The following is a 24,742-nucleotide window of genomic DNA, read 5'->3' on the forward strand; positions in this document are numbered from 1 at the left end:
CTCTCACTTGAAAGGGAACAGTGGAGAACATATCTCAAACAATCCTGGTTTCTACTATGTTCCAGGTTTCTCCTTGCTAACTAGTTTAATTCATCAACTCAGGAATATATGTGTGTATGTTGTGTGTGTTCATGTTCCTTCCGACTTCTGAGGATCCTAGGAGATTTTCTTGGCAAGATTTGTTCAGAGGAGGTTTGCCATTGCTTTCCTCTGAGGCTGAGAGAGTGTGACTTGCCCAGTTAGTTTCATAGTCAAGCAGGGAATCAAACCCCTGGTCCCCAGAGTCATAGTCCAACACTCAGACTGCTATGCCATGCTGGTAATCCACTAAGGAATACTGGATCACATTTTTAATTCTCTGTGTCCAGTAATTCCTTATGTCCAGTTCTGTCCATTGGCCTTACTCTCATCTTCTGGTCAAACAGGTTGTGATGATTTCTGAATCAGTGCAAAAACCTGCCACATCTCTTTGCAGGAGAGAAAAGCAGGATGTCCAGCCTGGGAGATGCTAACAGTCCAATGCATACTGCTTACTTGGAAGCAAACGCTTTGAACTAAATGGGACTTATTTCTGAGTAAGAGAAGGGAATTCAATACCTCCAGCTATCATTATCTGATCTGATCTTTCCTAGCAGCCAGAATTTTCTCACTTCCCCATCCTACAGCCAGATTTCCCAACTTGCAATTGACTTCCAAAGTCCTTCCTTGTTTGCTATAGACAAATCTCCCCCTAAGGAGGAATAATCTTCTTTCTTCTGATAATGTCCTTCCGTAAAACTTGAGTCTCTATAACCAAGCCTTCTGTTCAGAAACTCTCAAAACGTTGAGCTTCTTTTTCTTTTCATTTTTTGGCTGAACGATGGTAGCAATGTATACTGCTTGCTTAGAAGTAAACTCTCTGGACCTAAATTGGGCTTACTTCAGAAGAAGCCAAAGGTGTGTCAGAGAAAGTGTTTGCAGAACCAGAGGCAATGTGGTCTAGTGGTCATCGTGCTTGACTGGGGCAAGCTTTTTCCTCTCTGCTCCCAGAACATCCTCATGGTTATTTTTTAAAGGCACTCTGCATATGCTCGAGTGCACTGTTCTGGCTGATCCTCGTTAAATCTGTCTCCATGGGGTTTGATATTGTTTATAGAGGATTTGAGTGGTTTTTGAATTGTACAGTATTAAAAAAATGTTCTGTGAGTCACCTTCGGTCCCTCCTGGAAGAAAAGGCGGCATACAAAAACAATCAGTCAATTAATGGGGGGTGGGTCAGTATGCAGAGGGATCTTGTAGCCCCTTTGAGACGAACTGAAAGAAGTTGGCAGTATGAGCTTTCCTAGACTTCAGTCTACTTCCTTAGGTGCACTTGCAAAGATAGATGTTGGCAACCTGAGCTTTCCTAGACTTCAGTCTGCTTCCTTAGATGCATTTGCAAAGAAAGAAGTTGGCTGAAGTCTAGGAAAGCTCATGCTGCCAACTTCTTTCTTTCATTGTCTCAAAGGTGCTACAAGATTTCTACAGACAAACACTTTGAAAGAAAGAAGTTGGCAGCATGAGCCTTCCTAGGCTAAAGTCTCCTTCCTCAGGTGAGGTGGGGGTGAGATTTTATTTTAAGAAGAAAATCAAGAGATCGTGGCCAATGGATAGGAGAAAGTGTGGCAATGCATGAGCAAAAGGCGTGTCTGTGTGTGTTTTTCGGAAATGAGGAATTAGTAACCCCTTGGCTGCCTTGCCTACAAGTGCCTTCCAAAGCCAGGCCTCCCAATGACATCAAGGGGACCCAGCCCAGCCTTGACGCAGCCCAGGACCCGCCTCCCTCCTCTCCATTCAAAACCTTCCCCGCCAGAGATCAAAGATAGATCAGATCTCCTTGCAAGCTGCTTCACATCTTGCCCTGACTACTGCTGCTACTGCTGCTATTGCATTTTCAATCTGGCTGACCCAGAGCTACAGGTGAGGAAGGGGACCCATGGGGAGGGCAAGCTTGCCTATGGGACAGGCATCTCAACTTGATTCCCTTTCATCAAGGGAGTACATTCCTCTCTCCACATTTGCAGCTTTGACTTTTACGGATCTGATTTATCCACGGATACGATTGATATGCTCTCTCTCTGTCTCTAGGCATCTCTAGGTCCTCCAGAGAAATTCTGCCGGAGGTTGACCTTAGGGTTTCACTGGAGGACCTAAAGATTTCTTGAGGTTTATCACGCTGGGGCTAATTCCAGCATGGGATAGAGACTGAAGTGCATTTAAAGCGTCCCGCAAATAAAGCTAAAAGGGCAAGGAATTGCACGGATGCTTATCACACGCAATTGGGCAAATAAAGTAATATCGGAAATGCGTTGTCACTCGAATCCTGAAACTAGAAAGATGTGCGTTAATGCTTCTTTGTGACCACTTGAACGGTGGGTTTTGTGCGACGTCATGTGCAATTGTTTTGTGTAATTGTGTGATTTTTCCAGGATATTCACGGGATAAACTCCCAATCTCCTTTGTGTGATAAAGCCCCTATTAGAGACAACACTTCTCTAGGCATTTGTAGGTCCTGCAACTTGATTCTGTGGTCAAATTTGGACAGAGGTTGGCCCCAGAGTTCTGCTGGAGGACCTAGAAATTCCTACAAAGGTGTTCTCTCAGGTTAAAAAAAACAATGTTTATTTATTTGTGGTGTTTTTCCCCCATTTTCATGGAGGTCTGTGTCCCTGACCCCAGAGAATGAGGAGGGACGAGTGTAGTTGTTGTTGTTGTTTGTTGTTAGCTGCCCTCGAGTCGGTTCCGACTCATGGCAACCTTGTGGATATCTGCCTTGCCCAGATCCTGCAAGTCCTTTCTCAGAAATCCCCCTGATCAAGTCTATCCATCTGGTTTGTGGTCTTCTTCTCTTTTTTCTACACTCTACCTTTCCTAGGAGATGATCAGACGGGGGACAAAACGTCCTTGTCCTGTCCTTTTCCCATTCTCATAGTGCGACCGCGAGAAGATTTTCATACAACGTCACGCTTATCAAAACATTATCCTGCCCCAAAAGCGCAACTGACTGTGATCGCGCAAAAGACTTTCAAATGACATTGCGCGGACCTGTCATTGTCCTGTCAATGAAGAGGGATTGCTGGGCATTTTGCATTAACGGGAATTTGCGTTAATGCAATGCTGCTTCAATGACAGGACAATAGCGCTGCGATCTGAATGTCTTCTGCTAATATAATAAGGGAGTAGGCTTTCCATTAAAGTATCATTTCTTAACCCATTGACTTCCAAAAATATAGCTGTGTTAGTCTGTAGAATCAGTATGTAGAGAGATCTTGTAGCAACTTTGAAACTAACTGAAAGAAAGAAGTTGGCACGCTCCACTCAGCCTTCCATCCTTTCCTAGGTTGGTAAAATGAGGAACACACAGCTTTGTTGGAGGCAATTGGTTAACACATTGCAAACTGTGCATCTAAAACTTTGATCTTCCAGTTTTTCTTTCCAGGTGTTTTGGACTTCTGCTCCTAGGAAACCTTGGCCACTTTAGCCAACAGTCAGGGATTCTGTGAGCAGATTTCCAAAACATCTGGAGGACCAAAGTTGGAAAACCACAATGCTTAGTTCACTGTGAAGCAGTACAGAAATGTAAAGTGGTACTGTAAAGTGGTATTACAGGGCAAGGGTGTTCCTGAGCACATGCAAAGTGTTTTTCTTCCCCCCACACCTCGTCATTATGTATTTACAAAAGGTCTTCCCCATCGGCGGTGAATAGAGTTTTTGTTTTATTCATGTTTTATTATAAGGAGAGCCAGTTGTTGTTAGATGTGCTTTAGCTGTGGATTCCTGAGGTTGGACTATATGACCTTTGGAGGCATTCTGACTCTATGGTTCTGCAGGGCTTTTTTTCATCAATGGCACAATGGACCCTTGGTATCTCTTGGGTTTTGGTTCCAGGGCCTCCCATGGATACCAAAATCTGTGTATGCTCAAGTACCATTAGATGTAACGGATAGTAAGATGTGAACCTTATATAAAATCAAGGTTTGCTGTTTTGATCCATAGGGGGAGAATTTGTGGATATGGAGAGCCAACTGTATTTCCAAAATGATTTGGATCTCTTTCTTTTCTAGCATTTAAGAATTAGTGAAGTCTTGGTGCAGCTGAATCTAAAATCTCCCCTCCAGCAAGGAGGTGTGTGTGTGTGTGTGTGTGTGTGTATTCTTCAGATTATTTAAGGGAATTTAAAGAATTTTTAAAATAACACCCATTTGTACTGGCGTTCTAATTTATTAAACTGTGGTCCCCTTTTAATACTCATGGAAATGTGAACTGTGCATTCTAACCCCAATGAGCAATTGTGGGTTGGAATACATGTATTTTAATATAGATGTGAAAAAGTTGTGTATGCTTGCTTTCCTCATTTCTGTACAAAGCCACACTTTTTAAAGAAACAAACAAGGGTGGGGCGGCTGATAGTGGTCAAAATACAGAATGTCACTTTAAAAATTATGCTGCTTGTGTGTTGCCACCAACTAGGAGATTTGAAAGGATCCCGGTGCACTGGGGCAAACAGACAAGGCTAGAACCATCCCAGTTTCAATTCTGTGTGGCAGGGGATTAGACGTAAGCAACGTGATGCACTCCAGATGTTCTGGATCACAGTTTCCATGGAGTGGCAGATGACAGGATCATAAAATCTTAAGAGATGGAAGGAACCAAAGGCGACATCTACTCCAACCCCATGCCATGCAAGAGTACAGGGAGTCCAGCATACTCAAAGGGAGTCTATTCCACTGTTGAACAGTTTGTACAGGGAAGAAGTCCTTCCTTATGTTAAGGTGGAATGTCTTTTCTTGTAATTTGAGTCCATCAGTTTGTATTCTGGTCCTTGGAGCAACAGAAAACATGCCAGATCCACCTTCTACATGACATCCTTTCAGATATTTAAACATAGCGATCATATCATTTCTCAGTCATCTCTTCTCCAAGCTAATGGGAATTTTAGGTCCAAAACACACTGCAGAAATAATCCAGTTTGAGACCGCTTCAACTGCCCTGGCTCAATGCCAGGGAAGTGTGGAAGCTGTAGTTTTGGGAGACATTAAACCTTCTCTGTCAATAAACTACAATTCCCAGGATTCCCTAGCACTGAGATAGGGCAGTTAAAGTGGTCTCAAACTGGATTATTTCTGCAGTGTGTTTTGAACCTTAGCCAAAAGATCCAGAAAATCACTTGTAGGCTGCTAGTATCTTTCATGATGGAGAGAAGGGAGTGATTCAGTGGCAGAGGATGTGTTCTGCATTCAGAAGGTGTCTGGTTCAGTTCCTACCATTTTAGAGGAGGATAGGTAAGATCACCAACTGAGATCCTGGAAAGCCACTGCTACTGAACAGCAGATAGTATGAAGCTAGATGGACAGCCATTCTGAACTAATATAAGATCATTTCCTGAATTCCCATTCTGATGCCAAAACATACCTGTGATACTTTGATTTATCACCTCTCTGTGTGATCCATGCTGTGCTTTGGGTATATTGGTTATGAACTAGTGCCCAGCCAACATGCACAATAGACTGGCACCCTGGCTAGTGAAGTTGGCATGCCTACTTTTGAAGTTATCCAATATTGCCCACTGGTTGCCGTAACCGTCTACTCACTCTTTAGTTGAAAGGTTGGTTTGTAGAGGAGCAGTGTGCCAAAGTTTTAAGCAACCTACGTAATCTGTTCCAATCTGATGGAGACGCCGGTCAGTTGCATTCAACATAATAACAGCGTCGGGGGATCTGCACTTGATAGCATTACAATACCTTCAATTGGTCCAACACAGTCTGGAAGTAACTTGGCATTTGACTGGCACTTTGAAATATTCGAAGTGTGCTACCAAAAGTTTGTTAAAAGAATTGAAAGTAATGGAAAATAGGGTATGAATCCAGTTCTTTTATTTTCACCTCCTGGTCAAATGGGTTTGGGATGTTTTTGAAACAACACACAAAAAACTACAAAGCTTATTTGTTGTTGTTTTTGTTGTTGTGTGAATTTAAGTTGTTTCTGACTTATGGTGACCCTAATCATGGTTTTTTCTTGGCGAGATTTGTTCAGAGGAGGTTTGCCATTGCCTTGCCCAGAGGCTGAGAGTATGTGACCTGTCCAAGGTCACCCTGTGGGTTTCCATAGCCGAACTGGGAATCGAACCCTGGTCTTCAGAGTCATAGTCTAACACTGAAACCACTACTCCATGCTATCTCACCAAACCTATTTACTGGAGGATAAAATACAGTAATGTCCTGGAAGCATCTGATCTGATCTTGGAAGCTAAGCAGGGTCAGCCCTGGTTCTAACTTGAATGAGAAACTGCCAACAAATCACAGTGTCATGGGCTCTATTTCAGAGAAAAGAATTGCAAAAACCACTTCTGAGTATTGCTTGTCTAAGAAAACTTTCTGAAATACCATGGGTGGGATATTTCTTTGGAACTACCTTCAGTTCTTTTGCATGGGTTGATGGGGAACTACCCTGCCAAACCTCAGTAAACCTTACAAACAACTCCAGCTTAAGCCTAGGCAATATTATTAATCACTCATTGCAAACTGGAAATGAACAACAGCATTTCAGCCAAGGCTACCTACAAAGTTTGAGCTTTAGGCAAGATTTGAACTGTGGACATCCTGATTCAGGAGTTGCATTCTAATGCAGTAAGGCCAGAGATACTAGTACCCCAGAATAGTTCCTATGGAGTTCCTACACAACACAGCAGCAATGTTTTCATCTACCGTATTCTTCATATGACTGTTGGGACACATGGCTAGTTGTGTTGTCAGTCACAGCAGTCAGCTTTTTAAAAACATTGTTATTTTTAATCTATGTTTGATTTTAACTGTTGTAAGCCACCTTGAGCCCCAAACTGGGGGGGAAATGATCTATTTATTTATTTCCCCCAATGCCAAATGTTATTTCGCCATGCTTTAGCAACAGTGCAGGTGGTAATGGTGGTTGAGGCTGGTGGTTAGAATATTACACGAGAACCCACTGGTTCTGATGAATTTGCAATGCAATGGAGAACTTCCTCTCTGGTTATTCTTGCTATCTCTTATGCACCTCTCCTCAGAATTAAATTGCAAGGATTTAAAGGGATTTATTTCCAGGCAAAAGTATACACCGGTCTCCCCAACTTTCTCCCACTGCCTAGCATATTTCAGTTATGTTGGACTATAGCTCCCATAATTCCCAGCCTTCCCTGTTGAATATACACTTACTAGTCCTGCAGAACTTACCTATTACCAACTAGGGATGAGGAAGGGCTAAATACTCCAAAGGCACAAGATCCTATCACATCTTGGAAACTAAGCAGAGTCAGCCGTAGTTATTACATGGATGGGGGACTGCCAACAAATACCAGGTGCTGTAGGCTATGTTTCAGAGAAAGGAACTTGCAAAATCATTTCTAAGTATTCCTTGTCTAAGAAAGCCTTATGAAATTCATGGGGTCACAGTAAAGTGAGAGGCAACTTGAAGGCACAGATGCATGGGGATGATGGGATATGTAATCCAGTATATCTATTGAGGGTGCTGGGTTCCGGAAGGCGGGGGGTATAGGATTGCAGCCCTAATGGTGAAAGTATGAGAAAGGAGGTGTTGATGTGGTGGAGCAGGAAAGGACAAGTGCGGATGGCGGAAAGAACATGAAATGCCTGTTCCACTTATGGAGGGGAGGTGCGGTTAACAGTACACACCATGTCAAGTGGTTTTCTCATTTATTTATTCAGTGACCCATCAGTGCCAATTGCTTTAATTTTTGCAAACGCCCCTTCCTTGGCTCTGTTAATAACTTTTATAGCTTCACCCGAAACCTTTGCCAGGGAGTGAGTTTGGCAAAGCTTTGGCACACAGGAGGGTGGCAGGGGGATATATTAATATTGAACTGTGAGTCGAGAAAACTCCCCAGAATTAAGCAGAGGGAGACCCATTGCTGCCATCCTTTTCTACAGACGGGGCTGGTTCCCAAATATTTTGCAATCACTACTGGCTTTCCCTATCCCACTCTCCAAACCCAAGGTGCGTAGTGCTCCAAGCTAGCCAAGTTTATTTTGGCCCAGCAGGCAGAATGTCCCATAAGCAACTCTTGCCACATTCCTGGCTGTACAAATACAATAAAGACATAGTAAATAAATAAATACCCGTTTGTTGCCTCTCTGTGACAGCCAAATCCAGCTGCCTGAGGAGACAGCTAGCTTACCCTACCTAATGGTAAGGCAAGCCTCATTCTCAGAGTAGAATGAGTGCTTGCTGCAAGTTAGCTGGTTAACCTAAGCAGTTGCTGCAGGTTAAGGAAACCATCACTCAGTCCTGGAACACTGGAGGTCCCAGATATCTTTTGCTCACAATGGGCTTCCAGCACAGTGCGTTATTCTTGCTCGTAGGTGGCCATTGTGACAAAAAGATGGTGGTAGAGATGGAGGCAGGATCTTCTTCACAAGTAGTTTATTGCAGCCTAGGGTTGCGATAAAGTACAACCTTTAGAATCCTGAACTCTGGACCAGACCTGCCATTAGACTCAGTGGGACAACTGTCTGAAACAGCAGATCTTAGGGGTAAAATCCTCTGTCCTTTCCTTCAGTTACATGACAGAGCACTGTGTGACCTGTGCATCTAAAATGGCCCGCTGCCCTTAGTTGTAATAAATGATCCTGTCCAAGGGCAGGTGGTGGCCTCCATGTCACTTGGATAAGGAATCTGCTTTTGGTTTCCATATGAATTTTAAAGGAGCTGGCCAAGTTTCTAAGCTTCTTGGATAACACCTTAAAGTTTGGACAAAGTCCATGAAGCAGATTCACTGCCATCTGGCTTCCTTTAATGCTATCCATTTACTAGCTTTCATCCTGCAGCCCCACCAGTTTCTGAATGTAGAAAGGGGAGGGAGCGCCATTGTGTCCTTTGCCTAAGGCAGCAGAATGTCTTGGGCCAGTTCTGCTGGGGCTGCTTCTCATACCATAATTATGCCTCTCTTAGTATGTCAGTACTAATTAAAAGTTAGCTTCTTAGGGCAATTCAAGCATCTGTCATTTGACTCATTTAAAACAAACCAGGGGCCAGCGCTATGAGCATATCACACACAGCCCAAAAGAAATTTCTCCATCCTTGGAAATTTAGATAGGGCCCAATTTTCCAGTTTTCTGTGAATATGGTGGTAAAGGAGTCAAAGCTAAAGCAACATTTTTTAATTAAAAATAATCATCCAGCAAATCTAGATTCTGCACTTGGAGAAGTTGAATGATGAATTACTATACATTTTTAAAACACCTTTGGCAGTTGTGGCAAAGATACTGCACAAGGAGGTACAGGATACAGCCTTCTTCTTCATCTGTGTTGTCATTCTCTCCATCACTACATTTTAAATGAAGAGGTCATGCCAGTTTAAATCACTTTCAGGATTGTGACTCTAGAACAGTGATGGTGAACCAATGGTACGTGTGCCAGGGGTGGCACTCAGAGCCCTCTCTGTGGGCACATGTGCTGTCACCCCAGCACAGAGTTTGTTACTAGAAAGCCAGAGGGACATGGCACTTTGCAATAAATAAATGGGTTTTGGGTTGCAGTTTGGGCACTCAGCCTCGAAAAGGTTCACCATCACTGCTCTAGAAATACAGGTTTTTAAAATACCTTCAATGGAATGATATTATAAATACTTCCCCTGTTGATAAATATTGAACCCATTCTCTTGGAGACAACCCAGGACATTAACTTCTCTAATTCTTCCTCCTAGGGATGGATATCACAAAAGCCTCCAAAGTTTTTGTCTCAACTGGGCGTCGGATCCTCACCATTGGCTTTGCCTTGCTCATACTCTCCGTCCTGGCTTGGGCCTACATTGCAGGGATTCAGCTGGTTGCTGACAAGTACCACATCATGGCTTTTGGTCTTTATGGAGCCTTTCTCGCATGCCATCTCATAATCCAGAGTTTCTTTGCCTTTCTGGAGCATAAGAAGATGAGGAGGGGCTCATTGACATGCAGCTATACAAAGACAGTGGCTCTCACCATCTCTGCTTATCAGGAGGACCCAGCTTACCTTCGTGAGTGCCTTCAGTCTGTGAAAGCAACCTTGTATCCCTCTGACAAGCTCCGGGTGATCATGGTAATAGATGGCAACAGCACTGATGACCGGTACATGATGGACATGTTCGAGGAGGTCTTCGCTGGAGAGGACGTGGGCACTTTTATCTGGGAGAACAACTACCACCACCAGCCCCAGCTGGATGTAGATGAAGGGGACAGTGGTTACCAGGCTGGGGATGAGCCATCCATCTATAGTGAAATAGACATGGATGACCCTGGGCAACTGACTGTAGAAGAATTGATCCGGACTAAGAGATGTGTCTGTATCATGCAGAAATGGGGCGGGAAGAGGGAAGTCATGTACACTGCTTTCAAGGCCCTAGGGAACTCAGTGGATTATGTCCAGGTAACTGATTTCTGTCTCATTGTCCAACTGTTTTACACTGATTATGATATCATATCTTTAGCTATCTTTCCTCTGAAGAGCTCAAAAATGCATGAGCTAGCATCCTGTTAGTGGCATACACAAGTTAGGATTGTGTATGTGTATTTCTGGCTCCTGTGGAGGTTGATATCCCCTTCCTCCTTCCCTCTATAGCAACCAAAGCCCCCCATCTGGACCAAATGTATTACCCACTGCACTCCCCACCCATGGCCAATCGTGTCTGAAAGAAAGGAGGAGCATTGCAGAAGCATCTGGCCATGTCCCTGTAGCCAGACATGTATTACCTTAGCCACTGATTCCTCCAGAGGACCCTAGTGGACCTCTGCAGATGATGCAGTCACTTCACATCAGGCTACAGGGACATAACTTCTATTCCCTTACTCTCTTCCAAACATAAACACGTGGGAGGGGGGATCACTGTAGACTCCTGGGTGCAAATGATCTTTATCCTTTCCTTTACAATCACTTTCCGTTTCTGTAATGATCTGTAATTTTCATTAAGGCAGGCCTTTATAAGTAGGTGTGCAAATGCTTAGTCATAATAATTGCTCAGCAGGATTGCCATGAGTTAAAGGGTACAACAGTTTCCATTGCCCTTGACCACTGGCCACCATACTGGCTTGGTCTAATAGGAGCTGGGAACCCCAAAACATCTGAAAAGCCACAGGTTCATTTGTCCTACTACATTACTGTTGGAAACAGAAAAAGGAGTAAAGATATAAGCACCACTTCTCCTGAGGTAGTACTGTACAGGATTTAAACTTTAGATCTGAAAGTACATGTAGTGCTCAAGGCATCATTCATCAACAACTAAGGTTGCTGCATTACCACAGAGTTTTAAAGCACCCTTGAGAGGTGGCCATCTAACTTCTGGTTGTTGTTGTTGTTGTTATTATTATTATTATTATTATTATTATTTTAAAAAATCCAACAAGTGGGAATTCATCACTTTCTTACCTTTCAAATTTGTGATGGGGTAAAGCAGATGATGCCATGTATTGGGGGAATGGATTTGGTCGGGTGGAGCAGTTGTTGACACTTCTGTAACCTATATAAATATCTCACTGCTGACTTGCATAACTTAAGTTTCCTTAACCTAGTTATGGCAATCTGCAAGACTATACTAGGCAATGAAAGTCTGATCTCTGCCAATCATGGAATCATTGTCTAAGCACAGCCCCATGTGCCCTTATGGCAATGGTGGAAAATCTTTGGTCCTTCAGATGTTGTGGGTAAGGGATTGTGAAATTTTTGTCCAAAACATTTAAAAGACCAAACGTTCCCCACTCATACTGTAAAGACACGTCCTCGACTAACTTCCACCCTCAGCAGCATCGCTAGGGTTGGCATCACCCGTGTAGTAACTCATGGTGCCACATACACATACCCCATAGACCTCCTCCCATCCCACACTATACAAAAGCCTTAGTAATGTTTTTTGTACTAACGTTACTCGTAAATCGTAATTCCCATATATCACTGTAGGTAACGGTAGTAGTGACCTAAACGACTAGCAAAATTAAAATGATACCTTTAAATTACAATATCATGTGCACATATCATACGTATTTACATGTACATTGTTTCATGTGGATAAAATAAAAAATTGGTAAGATCTGATGTTTTTAAAGAAAATTTTAAAAGATTTTTTAAATGATTTTTAATTTAAATTTAAAATTTAATTTAAAAAAAAAACAGGTCCTCTCTTTTCTCCTCCCACTGAGTCTCAGCCTAGTCAACCATCTCTTCAGTATTTTAAAGGGATGCAGGCGAATGCCACAGGTTGTTCCTGCCAAAAGAATGATGTTTGGAGAGCACTTAGGATGTCACCTAGTGCATCCCACATCCCCTGCACCCCTATAATGATGATCCTGCCCTCACCGATATATTCTCTGTCTATCATTGTAACAGACTGTTATTCAGTATACAGTAATTACACTGTTGTTGTTATGTGCCTTCAAGTCATTTCCGGCTTATGTTGACCCTATAATGTCACACTTTTCTTGGCAAGATTTGTTCAGAGGAGGTTTGCCATTGCCTTTCCCTGAGGCTGAGAGCATATGACTTGACCAAGTAGCTTTGCAGATTACTCTTTATCCCACAGCCCTCTATCCATCCTTTTGCCATTACCGTGGGCAGCCAAACCGTCGACCCATCTCCTTAATTTGGCTACGAAAGCAGTTATTAATTCTTGCTTGCTCATGTATTACTCACTGCCAAGCTTAGGAATTTATCATTCCCATTTCGTAGATGAGGCAACTGAACAACGAAAGTGTGACTTTTTTGCCTCAAGCCAGCCAGTGAGTGTTGCAAGCTGAGACAGCATCTAAGCTTCGCTGTCTGGTGAGCACCCTCCCAAGTCCCAACATGTTTTCCATTGCATCACACTTTGCCACAGATGAAACAGAGATATAGTGGTTTTCTAAGCAGCGCCATGGTTTTTCCATGAAATCTGTACACTTGTGTGAATATCTCTTGATTACTGTAGGTTCCTATCTAGTAGCAATATATGTGATTAGCATCCACTTGGAAACACTGGAACATATGTGATCAGGTAATATCAGAGTGTGGTGTCTTTTGGCTAAGATCAAGTGTGCAAAGATGAGAAAGTACTGGTGTTCATGCATTTCACCTAGTGCCATTGGAAATTACATTTCTCCAGTGATAAATGCATGTTTGAACCAACCCTGGCACCAAAGAGTTCAGTCCTAGTCAGAGCCTGGCTCTTCTCTTAGACAGCAAGACAACCGTTTCCAGTAACCAATTTTGGGTATTGTGGATTACAAGCAAACTGTTAACTTTTATTAAATTGACACTGGATTTTGATTGCCAAGGAAAGAGGGGGCACTTATCGGATTTTCTGGCTGTCATCCTATTGGTGCCACAAGTGTAACTTGTCCGACGTGTGTGGTGTGAATTACTTGCCACAGTGCAGCAGATGTATTCTGCTGACAGCAGTAGAAATAGAGTAGTGCTTACAACAACAGTGTACTTTGTGGTCACACATTACACACTGTATTTGCTCATTGTGGCTGCATATTGTGCATTGAGCAACAACACAGTCATTGATGTGTGTTGCACAATGTTGCTATTCTGCATGGTTTTTGCATTGTGCTGGCACAATGTGCCTCTGCATGTGGATATTTACACTACACTGAGGAAATGTTGGATTGCAAACTCTGTTTCCTGTGCCAAAATAACTTGGATGGTTTTATGTTCTAAATGTTCCTTAATTTTGGGTGGTTAGATATATAGGGGTGACTTTGATTGCTCTTCCTTAGGCAGCAAAATATATTGTGCTAGCCTTGTCCACATCTAAATCTCTTGGCTTCTTTCAGGTTTGTGACTCAGACACCAAATTGGACCCAGCGGCGACATTAGAACTGGTGAAGGTTCTGGAGTCAGACGAACGCTATGGGGCCGTCGGTGGGGATGTGCGGATTCTCAACCTCTCGGACTCCTACATCAGCTTCATGAGCAGCTTGCGCTACTGGATGGCCTTCAACATTGAACGCGCCTGCCAGTCTTACTTTGATTGTGTATCCTGTATCAGTGGCCCTCTGGGTAAGGATTCTCACACGCATAGGTTCCTTCTACTTAACATCAATAGCAAGTTGAGGTTATAATTCATAATCAGAAAGGGTAGGTGTTTCCCCCCAGTCTCTTGTACCTTTTATCCATACCCTCCAAGTGTTGTGATTTGGCAAGGTCCCAATTAATCCTCCGTCATCCCACTTTTTCAGCTGCTTTTAAAATGTTCCAGTTTCTCTTTCCTCCTCACTTTAACCCTGGGTCTGAACTGAGTTAAAAGGGCAAAGGTACTCAGTTAACTCAGGGGGAGGATAAGAGGGGGCAAAATCTTGCCCTTCCCAGTAGGCTTAGGCAAAAGTAAACTGCCGCAACCTCTTGTAGCTTCTGGGTTTTTCCCTAACTGATGATTTTTTCCATCCTCACTACTATACACTCTGATTACCTGATCACATATGTTCCAGTTTTCATCTGTGAAACGTTGGAGGCTATGTTTTTACCTCACCCAGTACCAGATTTATATATGTGTGTGAAGCAGACAGCACTTTAGAGCCAGAAGAAGACAATAAATCAGAAATTATACATTATGTAACTAAATCTATGTAGGGATAATTATAATTTATACCAACATTTCTAAAATGTTTGTATCTGGCTTTGATCTCACCTGCTGTCAATGCTACTCTCTTCAGGCTTGTATCGAAATGACCTTCTGCAACAATTTCTGGAGTCCTGGTACAATCAGAAGTTCCTTGGAACCCATTGCACCTTCGGTGATGACCGGCACCTCACCAACAGAATGCTGAGCATTGGCTATGCCACTAAGTAAGGAAACATAGCTAACTAGATCTTCTGAACTAGGAACAATGTTGAGATGAGCAGGGAAATTGGACAGTATAGTGTTGCAAGCTTGAGTATTAGAATAGGGCTTGAGAGCTCCAGGTTCAAGTTCCCACTGAGCCTTCAGAGCAGATACTTTATCCCAGCCTTGACCAAACTTAATAGGGTAATTTTGAGAATAAAGTGAAGAATAGAAGAGCCATGTATGCTGTTCTGAGTTCATTGGAAGACAGGCAGGGTATAAATTTAACTCAGTTAAATACATGGGATTGAGTGTGGAGACCCAACTTTGTGTCTTGGAGAGGATATTGGATTTAGGCCAGGGAAACAAATTAGAGACCTCTCCAAGCATCATTGTTGTTAATCACCATCAGCAACAACATACCATGTGAAATAGGATTCAGTCATTCCCATTTTGCAGATGAAGAACCAAGGCTGGGAGATAGTGACTTGTCTATGATCTGCCAAGGCAATGTCTGTTATTCTGTCTCCAGCCAATGGTAATCCCTTTGTGGGATGAGGCATTTCATTCTGCACTTCTCACATCACAAACCTTCCCTACCCTGGTGTTTTGGGGGCAACTCACTAAGTTGGAGACAACAGCTCTTGGGAACAAAAACTTGGGGATGTCCCTAACTCCCATAACCGCCATAGTATGGCCAGTAGTAAGTGATTAAGGGAATTACAAAACATCTGAAGGCAATAGAATTAAGGAAGACACTAGATTGATATGGAAATAGAAGCTTGTCCTGTTTTTAAATGTTAACTTTCTCCTCTCCTTGTGCCAGGTACACTGCCCGCTCCCGTTGCTACTCAGAGACCCCGTCCTCATTCCTGCGATGGTTGGCACAGCAAACCCGTTGGACCAAATCCTACTTCCGGGAGTGGCTCTACAATGCCCTTTGGTGGCATCGTCACCACTTATGGATGACCTATGAGTCTGTGGTCTCAGGCATCTTCCCCTTTTTTGTCACAGCCACTGTCCTACGGCTGTTTTATGGGGGGAACCTGTGGGACGTGCTATGGGTGCTGCTCTGTGTCCAGTTGGTGGCAGTCGTGAAGGCCCTTTATGCTTGCTGGCTGAGGGGAAATCCCATCATGATCTTCATGTCCCTCTACGCTGTGCTTTACATGGGTGGCCTACTCCCGGCTAAGTATTTTGCCATAGCAACCATGAACAAGAGTAGCTGGGGCACGTCAGGACGGAAGAAAATGGTGGGGAACTACATGCCTCTGCTACCTGTTTCTATCTGGGGTCTTCTCCTTTTGGGAGGCCTGATCTATACCATCTACCATGAGGCTTTGGCCAACTGGACACAGGAATCCAAACCATATGAGATCCCATACCTGCTCATTGGCTCAGCTATCTATTTGGGCTACTGGATGTTCATGATCATGCTCTATTGGGTATGGGTTCGGAGGTGCTGCCGAAAACGTGTGGATTTCTACAGTGTTCAGGTGTGAGCTGGACAGAGAAAAAGGGCTGGGGAACCTGAAATCTATACCTGGCTACTGCTGGACAGATGAGGGTGGGAATCTAGAGTCTTGGTTTGCCATCCATGCTCTAAGAGAAGAAAGTGGCCAAGTAGGAGTGCGTGGATGAGAACTAGCGGCTTATGGTAGGGGATGCTTCCTAAGTCCTCCTCCATTCGTTCCCTTACCCTACCAATATGGTGGTCAGTAGAGGTGAAGTCTATACTCCTTGAGTTCTCTTCCAGAAGCCAAGGTGATGGTGGAGAAGCCTTAAGACACCTGTATCTCAGGAAGCGTATCTGTTTCATCTGACTGCACATGAGAGGCTCCTACCTGCCCTTCTCTCCCATTTCAGCTGGTAGCTTTCTGTGCCTAGGAAACATTTCTGACCTCAGTTTATTTATTAGTATTGAGTTTCCCCATTCAGGGAGCACCAGCCTGTCTACCTTCACCTGTCTGAAATGTAATCCCCTCTGCTGTGGGGAGGAACATAACTACATAGGGATGTGTGCTGCATACAACCCGGTCTCATTGCACTGAAAAGCCATGCCACCTCGGAGCAGAGGAGTCCTTGAACAAAAAGAGAGACTGAGACCTAGCGGCTGTGGACTGCAGTGGTTCTGTCAAAGTTTGCAACAGATTGGATTTCACTGTTAAAAGTGGGAGGAATCCTCACTTATCTACAATTGGAGTCCAGGCCTATATGATGCCTTAAAGGATTCTCTCTCCCTCTCTCTTTCTTATGCAAAAAGGAAAAAAAAAGCAGTATGTCTTTTGGCAATTACCAAAAAGAGAAAAGAAAAGAAAAAACAGAGGGAAACCCATTGTGCAACAGAAGCTGGAAAATTTTGTCTTGCATTATTTTCCCCTACCGGGAAAAGAAGATAAGGAGGATTGATTTCACATTTCTCCCCATCATTTCTTTACAACTGTAATGACCAGGGATTTGCACGGGAAGTCCCTTTCTTGTTAAAAAAAAATTGAAGGAGACAAAAGTTATTTATTTGCCATATTTTAATAATAAGAAGGACTATTTAATGGGTTTTTTTAAAAAGCAAGAAATATTGAATAATGAGATTTTTTAAAAAAAACAGGTTTTATAAATGTTGTAAAATAAATTTGTATTTATTTTGGAAATTTTCTCATGGTGTGCTCATTTTAATTTCACTAGGTGTGAAGTTGTACAACAGTAACATTTATTTAGTGCTTTTTTTTTTGCAGTCAATGTGCCAAATTCTGCATTATCTAGTTGCATTCCTTACGGCCCACTTTGTATGCTGCTGCAGGGGCCACATTTGGTCCCTATATAGCCATCTGTGAAAATTCATTCTCATCTATGGAGTTTATCGCACGGGCCCAAAGTGGAATGGAAGGAAAAGGAACAGAATGGGCTAAAGTCCCCAATCCATTCCCCATTTGTCCCACAGCATCCAATTTTCAAGAACGATTCTGAACAGTTCTTGAAAATCAGCTGCTGTGGGATGGATGGCTGATGCATATCAGGTTTGTTGTTTCCATTTTGTTTTGGGTTCGCAAATCTCTGAGTCACTGTGACCCCTGTGTTCTTTACACATACCATCGTTTTGGGTTAAAATGGAGCTGCCTCCCTTCCTTTCAAGGATAAGCAGCAATACAGAGTGATCCGAATCAATTTGGAAGCTTATGATGCAGATCTTTCAGGAAAACATGGAGGGGTGGTATCAGATATCCTGGTTTAAGTGGGTTTTTTGTAACCCACTCAAAAGAGAGTGTATCAAGTGATATGTGTGAACACCAAGGATTCAACCCAGATTATTTTTGTAGTGTGAATGGGACCATAGTTTACACAAGTGTTTCTGTACAAGGACCATTCAGCTTTACAACATGCTTTATAATTAAAACACATTAATTAGGAGTAATTTTTAAATTATGTTGCCATCACTTTTTATGCCCATACCCTTTTGCCTCCACAATTTCTGTCTCTATTCTCCCCCAATGAAAATTGTCTTCCTATACCCCTTACTCAGGCGGATGAGACCAGTAAGCCAGAATTATTGGATGGGCTGCAATTGCTCACCCCGATATGATAAAATGAGTGGCAATAGTAGCATCAGCAATTACACTCGTAACCTGTACAACATTTGCTTCATCTCCTGAGGAGATGATGTGAAACAATAAGGGCGTGATAAAGAAACCGTACTGCTGCTGGCTGCAACGTCCATGCTTTTGATACAGAAGGTTCCTCAGGTTAAATCCTTGACATCTACACTTATAAGCACCAAAGAGGAACTGTAGAGCTACCCCTCATGGGATCTGCTAGTAGTCTAAGGCTGCAGAATTAATACAATTTGACACCACTTTAAATGCCATGGCTCCATCCTATAGAATCCTAGGGTTTGTAGTTTGTTGTGGCACCAGAGCTCTCTGACAGAGAAGGTTAAATATATCACAAAGCTACAGATCCCATAGTTGTATTGGATTGATCCATGGTAGTTAAAACAGTGTCAACACGCATTATTTCTGCACTGTAGATCCAGCCTGAGTTATACAGTCCTTGGCTGTATAGGCACAAATAGTCTGACCTGGTATAACACAGCTTCCTAAGTTCCTAGGAACTTGCTCATAGCTTTTCTAATTCAGATCCCCACCCTTTCTTCAATGGTTTGATTTATCCTTTTCTCACGGGGGATTCTCATTGCATCATCCCTTTAGCTATCCCATTCCAAATGGACACTTCCTAAAACAGCTTGTTCCTGGCACAATGTTTGGCTCTCCCAGTGTTGATGGAACTACAAAAGCCAGTCAGAGCTTGGAGAAGGTGCTTTGGGAGTATGAAAATCACCAAACTTCTCCATAGCCCTTAAGATATTGAGGGAATGTCTAGTCCCAGCCAAAGTTTGGAAACCTTGTTGTTTTGGAAGTACAGTTCCAAGACACCTTTAGCAAACATGGCCAGTGGAGGACAGTGGTCATGCTGTTGGGAGGATTCTAAGGACTGTGGTCCAAAGAGTGACTTTTCCAAGCTCTGATCCATGTCCTTCAAGGAAAGCATGGAAACCATGCCTTATGAGGAATGACTTAGGAAGCTGGGTACATTTAACCTAGAGAAGAGAAGGTTAAGAGGCAATGTGATCGCCATGTTTACATATTTGAAAGGATGTCATATTGAAGATGGAGCAAGCTTGTTTTCTGCTGCTCCAGAGACTAGGGCACAGAGAAATGGATTCAAGTGACAGGAAAAGAGATTCCACCTAAACATTAGGAAGAACCTCCTGATGGTAGGAGCTATTTGGTAGTAGAACATGCTGCCTCAGAAAGCGGTGCAATCTCCTTTTGGGGGGTTTTTTAAGCAGAAGCTGCATGGACATTTGTTGGAAGGGCTTTGATTGTGCATTCCTTCATGGCAGCATGAGGTTGGGTTGGATGGCCCTTGGGGGTCTAGATTTAGGTTGATCAGCATGATAGATGCCCATTTCTGGTTTTGAAAAATGTGGTGTTTTTTTAAAAAAAATTAAGAGTTCTGAAACCTCTTTTTGCCACTCCTAGAAACATCCAGCAGAATCAGTTTACCTTTTGAGAGGTGCAGGATATGGGCAACCTGGGCATTTATGGGGCGGTGGGATTGAGACCTACAAAAATAATTAAGTGACTGCTTGGAACCCCAGGCCTGTTCTTTTCCCAGCTGAATTTTAACCTTAAAGCCCATTCAAGCAAGGTTGGAGGAGGGCAACAGATGATTAGATAGATAGATAGATAGATAGATAGATAGATAGATAGATATCTGCAGTGTCTAGCTTCCCCATGCCAAGTTGACCATATTAGGGAATTCTGGGTGTTGCTGACCTCAACTAGGTTTTCCAGGTTCAAGTCCTGTTCAGTGCATATGTCAATGGGTGAACCTTGGGCATTATCCTCCTTGATTCAGGGAAAACAGTGGAAATAACAGCCAACTAAGAGGAAGAGATTTTACCCTCCCAAGGAACAGCTGGTTTTTAGATCCAGGCAAAATGGAACTTGGTCTGATTTCTCCATCTTTAGAGATGTGCAACACATGTGATGAGGGAGTGTTATTTTTAATAATGTGGAAGATAATCTGGAGTTCCTTTTAAACTAAAGCAACATTAATGTATGTTCATGCTCTCTCATACTCATAAAAATGAAGACTGTGTTGCAAGATCCCTGTGCATATGTATAACTAGAGCTCAGGAAAAAAAAAATGGAACCAAAGGCCCTTTCACATTCTACAATTTTAGCACTGGGGTTCTACTTCAACAGATGTTGCTGCATAGTATCAAATCCTGGGATTTGCAGTTTAGAGAGAATACTTAGAATTCTCTGCCACAGAACTCCAGTGCCTCACTAAACTACGAAGCCAGGATTCCATCGGATGGCACCGTGGAAGTTAAAGTGGAACCAAAGTGATATCGTTGTGTAATGTGAAAGGGTCCCAAAGCTCCCAAATCCCCTAGCTAGCATAATCTGTGGGACTTTGTGACCGAGCTCCCAGATTTTTCAAGGTTGGTGGGAAGGGGTGCTCAAGTTCTGGGTCTAGTAGCTTTACTGGAGGGACAGGAAAGGGAGTCTCCTCTCTGCCCTGTCAACTAGCAGCTCCGTCAAACTCAGAACTGCTGTAAGTTGGCAGGAGTGGATGCCAATGTTCAAGGTCTGATACTTTGGTTGGCCGGGTAGGAAAGGGAGTATTCCCCTCTCTCTCCCCAAGCCAGACTCTCCTCCTCCGCCATCTTTTCATCATTGGTGGCAGCATGGTGACTCAGATGGGCAGCACGGAGACAGCCGGGTGGCAAGATGAGTCTCCTGTCTGCTTGCGCACTGCCCATTCGAGCTGCCAGGCTGCTGCCAAAGAGCTGGAGGAAGAGGAGGAGGCCTCACAAGGAGGCCTCACCTCTGCCCTTCTCACCATCCCCAGATGCCACCCTCTTGTCTGCCCAGCTGCCTGGCTGCCTGCCCTTGAGAAAAAACACCCAGGTTCACCCTCCTGGAGTTAGGCAAAAGGTGACACCAACAATATTGATGCCACTGAGCTCTAGGTATCCACTCCCGACGATGCTACACTTTCCTGCAAAGAGAAAGTCACAAGTGAATCACTGGTCAATGTGGAAATCACTTTCTTATGATTTCTTAAGATCATGGGCCAGACTTATAGGTCAATGCTTTTATAAGATGTCTGGGCGTAGTGGTAGGCAAGCTTACATATTCTCCCCCCCCCCCCCTTTTTTTTTTTTTAAACCCTATGTTTTGCTATTCATGTATGCTCTGTAGGGGATTCCAGACCAATGAGTTTCTGAAGATTGGAAGCAACTGTAAACCCAGATTCCCTCAGCCATGTGCAAACAGCAATTTGTTTATCTTATTCATTTTCAACATTATTTGATGGCATTCATGTGCCACTTGTATGCTACTCAGTGACCCTCAAAGCAGCTACTTATAGCTCCCACCATTGCTTCAAGGAACCTAAGTCAATATAAAGTCAATTCGGCATGAGAGTATTGGTCAAATTGCAACTGACAAGACAATAGTTTATGAAGTCAATATACTCTGAGAGGCAGGTTAGGCCAAGCAAAACTGATTACCCCAAAGTCAGCCAGTGAGTTTCATAGCACTGTGGGGAATCTGAACCTGGATCTCTTTTGTATGTGCATGTTACATGTCTTCAGGTTACCCGTTGACTTATGGCAATCCTCTGTATTTCATAAGGATTTTCTATACAAGGAATCGTCAGAGGTGGTTTGCTATTGCCTCTCTTCAATACAGCCTACATCAACTGGTCTAATGTTGCAGTCTTCCTTCCAATACCAGGCAAGCCTGAGCCATCTTACTTCCAAGATCAGGTGGGATCTGTGCCTTCAGAGAATTTAGGCTGTTTTGTCTGGTCATAGTTTGGCACTAAACAACTACGTAACACTGGTTCACCCAAGTTAGTGGCACCTACAGTCAACGCTCCTGGCAAGGACTTCCAGGGATATTTCAACCCTTCAAAAACCATAGTCCACTCCCACCCCACCCTGCTCAATACAATTTTTATTTTATTTATCTCAATACCCATTGCTCATTGAGCACGTAATAATGAGATATGACTGCGCATATATCAACTGTTCCAGGGAAGCAGGCAATTCCTTTTAATTTATTGCAATAAATGGAGGAAAGATATAAACTATTTGACTCTGACCCCAATGGTCAGATCCCAGTCCAGAGTTCTCTTCTCATTTCTAGAAGCCCCCACAAGTCTTTGGATAGAACTTTTGGCTGGGGCAGTTGGAAGGCATGGGATTTACTGCCTTTTTAGCTCCAGGGATGGGATGAGGTGCTTGGAGAAGTTCTGCCTCCACTTTAGGCAGCAAAACATCTTAGCCCAGCCCTGGTTTGCATTAATGCCTGGCTTGGGTTAATCCCGTTTTCTTTCCAGGTCTATAACAGAAACAAATCCTATTTGAATTTTTTCTTCCTGAGATGGTCATCTCTCTCAAGGTAGAAGGGGCAGCTGTATGGAAATGCAATGGATGACAACAGTGTCACCAGAACCTGTTTAACTCAGGATGGATCCATGCCAGTCTCTTTTTGTGGGCAAAGTTCCTTTTCATCTGAGTCTGTCTGTAGATTTTACTCGCTCGCTTTTCTCCCCCTTCCCACATCTTTACCAATATATCTTATGAGGTGTTATTCACAGTTGGCTTGGGGGGAAGGAAGGGTTTGCTGCTGAGCTAGGTGGCTTACTCAATACCCCTCAGCCTGCAGGACGTAGACAGGCGAGGCAATGACGTTGCCGTCTCTCTTCTCCCCCTTTGCAGTTGTTCGTCCACCCTGGTCTGGGAACGTTGCCTTCAGTTGCTATGAAACATCTGGTTTGAGGGATCAAGGAGGCGCTGAGTCAGGCCTTGGAAGCGAGGAGACCATGGCCTGCCGGCCTACGGGAAATGATCCATGCTTGACAGATGAATGTGCGATGAAGGAAAGCAAGTTGAAGGAACTTGCGTGTAGATCTTATCCCTCCACACAGCATAGCATGGCTATGACCTGGGGCCCAAAAAGGGACTGACTCAATGGTTGACTCAAGGAGGCTTCTCTCAAGGGGGGGGGGCTGTAACTCAACGGCAAAGCATATGCTTGGCATCCAGAGGTCCCATGTTCCATCTCCATCTACTTTTGCACTTTGAACTCAGTTTGCAGCAAATGAATTAAGCTGAGGACAAAGAGAGAAAGTGAGAGGAGGAGAGAGAATCTGAAAAAAAATGAGATAGAGTGGATTAATCAGGACTGTCCCTTAGAAATTGGGTCTGTTGGAGGGTAGGTGAACATACTGGGATGGTACTCTCGGTGCCTGATATATCTTTGGGGAGGGAAGGCTTCACGACTGGGTGATATTTTTCATCCGCCTTACAGCGCTGTGTAAATTTACAGCGCTTTATAAATAAAAGTTAATAATAATAATAATACGTTACTCATGTGATCTGGCTGGTTGGACACATAGCAATGAGATAAGCATGTGTTTATCCACTGTTCCAAGGAAGAAGGCAAACCTTTTTATTTACCATAATGAATTACAATAAAGATATGAACTATTTAGCTCTGACCCCAGTCCAGGGTTCTCTTCTCATTTATAGAATCTTTGGCCGATGTGCAAGTGAGCCATCATGTCAATAAAAGCGCAGGGCACAAATAAGATGTGTACCCACAGTGCAATTATTTCTTCTGTAACAGGTAACCTAATAATAGACAGGAAGGGTACAGGGATGTAGTAGAACCCAGTTTCACATGGTCAGGATCCCAGGGCTTTCCGATTAACAGAGATAACAAACCTCCTCTGGCTCTCCAGTTTCTTCAGAGTTTAGTTGCAAGCCTTCCAACACAAGGTGGTGGGATGGATTTTCCTAATGACAATGCATTCTGAGCCATCCCTGTCAATGGGACAACACAGTATCTGTGGTTTGAGTTATGGAGTCTAGGAGATTAGAATTCAAATACCCAGTCAGCCGCTGAAACTCCGTAGATGATCTTGGACAAGTCATACTCTCTCAGCCTTAAGAGGAAGGAAATGACAACCCCCCTCTGAATACACATGCAAATCACTCCTGCATTCCCAGGCTCACACAGTATATATACACCTAATTTTCCAACCAAAGCATTCTCTGAAGATGCCAGCCACAGATGCTGATGAAACGTCAGAAAGAAACTCTGCTAGAAAATGGCCACATAGCCCGAAAAACCCACAAAAAACTATGGATGCCAGCCATAAAAGCCTTCGACTATACCCCTCTGAATAAATCTTGCCAAGAAAATGGCTTGATAGGATCACAGTAAGTTGGAGTCAACTTGAGTGTACATGGCAGTAGGAATTCCCATTAATATGCATGGAGGGAAAGCTTTCTCCTGAAGATCTAAATCCCTCCCCAGTTGCCCACATTTGACATATAAACAATACAAATAATTGAACAATGAATTCCATGGCTATTCCCGAGGA

At 43.4% G+C, this 24,742-nt stretch overlaps 2 protein-coding genes across 2 annotated transcripts in view; one reads left to right on the forward strand and one right to left on the reverse strand.

The window, feature by feature from the left end:
• LOC121916316 (chemokine-like receptor 1) overlaps positions 1-9,922 on the reverse strand; it is a 57,697-nt gene extending 47,775 nt beyond the window's left edge. The window contains exon 1 of the mRNA XM_042441258.1: positions 9,771-9,922. The gene's annotated coding sequence lies outside the window, so the exon portion shown is untranslated. The remainder of the gene's footprint in view (positions 1-9,770) is intronic.
• HAS1 (hyaluronan synthase 1) lies at positions 1,864-17,375 on the forward strand. Its single transcript, XM_042441247.1, has 5 exons — positions 1,864-1,938; positions 9,713-10,410; positions 13,788-14,013; positions 14,667-14,799; positions 15,603-17,375. The coding sequence occupies exons 2-5, from the start codon at positions 9,715-9,717 to the stop codon at positions 16,276-16,278; spliced, it is 1,731 nt and encodes a 576-aa protein (XP_042297181.1). The 5' UTR covers positions 1,864-1,938; positions 9,713-9,714; the 3' UTR covers positions 16,279-17,375.
• Positions 17,376-24,742: the final 7,367 nt, after the last annotated feature.

Source organism: Sceloporus undulatus, chromosome 9, assembly GCF_019175285.1.
Source record: "Sceloporus undulatus isolate JIND9_A2432 ecotype Alabama chromosome 9, SceUnd_v1.1, whole genome shotgun sequence".
NCBI lineage: Eukaryota > Metazoa > Chordata > Lepidosauria > Squamata > Phrynosomatidae > Sceloporus > Sceloporus undulatus.